At 54.4% G+C, this 3,576-nt stretch overlaps 1 protein-coding gene across 1 annotated transcript in view; it reads right to left on the bottom strand.

Annotated features, from left to right (window-relative positions):
- Window positions 1-3,576, bottom strand: part of IGHMBP2 (immunoglobulin mu binding protein 2) — a gene marked incomplete at both ends in the record, with an annotated part of 34,932 nt that overhangs the window by 5,405 nt on the left and 25,951 nt on the right. Inside the window, 3 exon segments of the mRNA XM_010141637.1 lie at window positions 608-731; window positions 1,089-1,183; window positions 1,651-1,769. Coding sequence (XP_010139939.1) covers window positions 608-731; window positions 1,089-1,183; window positions 1,651-1,769 — 338 coding nt within the window.

Here is a 3,576-nt window from a genome sequence, read left to right on the forward strand (position 1 = left end):
TGCTTTTTTCCAGCAGTATTCCAGGGCAGCATCTTTTTTTCCAGCTATTAACTTTCACTGCAGCTGCTGATAGCAAAGAACTCGATTTTCCGCTCTAGATTTTGCTCCCAAAAGAAGCGTTTTTCTGTGCGTGACTTTAATGCTGCTTCCTGCTTTGCTTTCTTCAGGAAATGACCCCAAATAGGCTCCAAACCCAAGAAATAAGCCCCTCAAATTTTAACCTTCTGCGGGAAGAGCTCGGCACTCCAGTAAATATGGTGCTAATGACACATTTGCCATTCTTAGGACCCTGGTTTAAATAATTTCTGAGGCCTTAATAGCCAAGACACCTTTGAAATAAGCAGTCCTGGCTCCCTCTTCACCTACTGCCTAGCATGGGAGCTATCCCCTGCCACCTGACAGCAAATACATTCCTTCAGCAAAAAAAAAACCAGGCTGAAAAGGAAGGTTTTTGCCAGTAAATCATTCAGAGCCAAGTGCTAGAGACCGTCAGAACTGCAGTTAAACCACAGCGCTCGGCCACACAATGGGCGACCTTTGGGCAGTGGCACGGTTCCCATCTCTCCCCCATTCCCCATGGAGGGTCCCTCCAGCAGCGGACTCTCACCTTTCCTGTTGGACCTGACGAACGACAGGATCACCGCCTCTTTCTCTCTGCCTTGGAAACCATCCACGGATCTAATTTCCAGCTCTGGGTACTTGTGGCAAAGGTGCTCTCTTAGCATGTCCACCTGGAAAACACGTGAGAGAGGCTTTGACAGGAAAGCACAAGGTGAGAAGGATGAAAATGGGACTGTTTGGCCCTCAGACCCACAAGGATGAGCGCTCACATCTCCCAAAGGTCGAGCGCTGACTCCTGAGGCTGGGAGTAGAAAACACCCAACTAACATATCTTCCCTCCACGGCCTCAAGCTTCTTAAAAGTGGGTGAAGTCGCCCACAAATGCTGATTATACAGTCTGGCTCTGCTGACTCCCTCCCTCCTCTCTCTGAGGACATTCTGTTCTCACTCCTGAAATGTCGAGGTCTGAACCCACCGCTCTGTGCATGCAGGAAGCGAGAGGAGGTGCTGGGGGAGAGTCGTCTCACCTGGAGGTTGTAGGGGGCTACGACGGCGATGTCCTTGTCCTTCACACCAGCGTCCACCAAGGCTCGGATATGCAGCCCGGCCAGCTGCACCTCCCCTAGGGCAGAGAGCAGAAGGGGCATGGATGGGAACAGGCTGCAGGCAGAGGCCGGAGCCACCAGCTTGGATGTGCTGCAGCTCGGAGAACTCTGCCCTCCTCCCCTTAACCAGCGAGGGGAGGTTGAGAGGGGTCCTGCCCGCAGCCCAGCGTTGCGCAGCCCGGCTGGACAGCAATGAACTCCGCGCCCTCGTTGCCAGAGCTGCATGATGCTTCTTGCCTTTCCAAGTCACCAGCTCCCTCAGGCTGTGGCCACTCCGGCTCAGAGTCCTTCGGATGAGGATTTATGGAGGAAATGATCTCTCATATAAACAAGGCTCTCTGGGGACCTCACCTTGCCCCTGCTGCCTGTTCTGGAGGGGGATATCTCTGGGACGTGGCTCAGCTGGGGCAGTGGCCAAGGCTGCGCAAGGCTGAGGACCTCAGACAATCAATTCTGGCCAACAGAATTTTCCGGACGACAGTACCTGGATTCCCTTTAGACTGTTCATCTTCCACCTCCAGCTCAAACAGGCCACAGCCAGCAGTGTCTATGAGCAGTAAGGGAATCGTGGTCTCTTCTGTAGAGGTGACGCCTGGCAGGTCCCTGCACAAGGTATTTGGGAAAGAGCCAGTTAACGATGCTGAAATTCTGCGGTGGGGACGAGCAGTCAAGCGGTTGCTTTCTCCTCCCAACAACACTGCAGGGACAGCAGGAAAACACAGCTGGATATCACTTCCATGGGACAAGAGCACAGGCCAGCAGTGGTGTCCTGTGGGGTGAAAGCGCAGGAAAATTGGCTCTGGAGGTGGCAAAGAATGACAGAAACTGGGAACTGTGGTTCCTGGCTTTCTGCCCCACCAAGCTTTGGTTCCCTCTGCAGCTGCAGTGATGCTCCTGAAGAGCACGTCACGTAGAGCAGGAACCAAGTGGGGCCTTTAGCTCTGCCGAGGTCCTCAGCTTGCAGCTCCAGGCTTCCTGGGTTCTATGTCAGGGCAGCGGCCACCACCACCGGCACAGCAAGTCCCGAGAGGCCCAGGGGAGTTTGCAGAGCGAGGCTGCCATCGCTGGAAAGCCATTACTGCTCTGCACCACCGACCGCCTCTTCAACGCTCTCACAGAATGAGAACAAAGAGCTGAGGGCCCTGGAGAGTCTCGCAGGGACCAGCTAGCAGCTCTGAGAGCTTTTTCACAGCGACGCGGCACAGCCCAGCTATTACAAGGGGACAGCATCTGGGTGTTGGTGTCTCACTTAAATGGCCTTGAACAGGACCAGTATGCAGATCCAGGGAGATGCTGCAGCTGCTTTCTGTTTTCACGGTGCTAAGAGGGACAAGGAGTGCCTGAAGTACCATCAGAGATTTGACAGGAGTGCTGTCGGGCAAGAGGAGAAAGCGCAGCACAAGGAACCACAGAGGAATTGGGGTTTGACATCGTTTCTACATCTAAAGCTGCTGCATTCGAAAAAAAAATTAATACACTCCAGGGAAGTTGCTAGGTGAGTTCACAGCCTAGGAAGGGGATGGGTGATGGAAGGCAGGAGCAGAAAGCCTGGAGAGGGCAGGAGAGCTCTGAAACACCACCACATTACTGTTCATCACGTACAGGTCACCGAGAGCTGTGGCTCTGGAGAGTCTGCCAATAAACGAGGCAGAAGGCGAGCTGCGGAAAAGGAGGATTGCCACCAAATGACAGGCAGGGAAGAGAGGGGACGGGTGGCTTCCAGCTCAAGACAAGTCCCCAGCTGCAGCCTCTCCTTCCCAGCACTCCCAGCACTGATGCCCGCTCCTCCCATGTGTATGCCGCCCACTGCCCTCGCTTCCCGCGGACTCTGGACATTACTCACTCCAAAGTCCCCTCTCCTGACTGAAACTCATTTTTCTCTGTCTGGAGCCGTTGCTGTTGTAATGCCCACTGGGAAGGTACCGAGATCAGAGCAGCGGTGACAGGGGGCCAGAGCCCCTGCAGAAGAGCCCGGGATGCACCTTCCCCAGTTCTGCAGCAAGCCAGAGACCGAAGGGCGAGCTCTTCCCCCCGCTTTGGGGACTGGTTGCCTCAGCCCAGTGATTGGATTCAAACAGGGGCACAAGGTACCTTCCCCTTCTCCAAGGACCACAGGGACCGGCAACCAGCTTTACTTTCCATGATCTCCTCTGGAACAAGGCCACCTCCAGTTCCCCATTAGTGTTTCCTCGCAAACTGGGATGCTTACAAATACCATGGAGGAATTTGTCTTAAACCTAATCACGAGCATATCACAGTCCAGTTCAAGCCCCTGCATTCCCTGGTCTTCCACAGATGCACAGAAACTTTACCCGGCCCAGTGCCTGAACTGGGGGCCGCCGTATTCATGCGACATGTCATCAGGGCTGTGGACTGGCAGGGTTGATTACCAGGTTTGAAAACACTGGCT

The sequence above is a fragment of the Buceros rhinoceros genome, unplaced genomic scaffold, assembly GCF_000710305.1.
Source record: "Buceros rhinoceros silvestris isolate BGI_N320 unplaced genomic scaffold, ASM71030v1 scaffold29738, whole genome shotgun sequence".
In the NCBI taxonomy this organism is placed as follows: Eukaryota; Metazoa; Chordata; class Aves; order Bucerotiformes; family Bucerotidae; genus Buceros; species Buceros rhinoceros.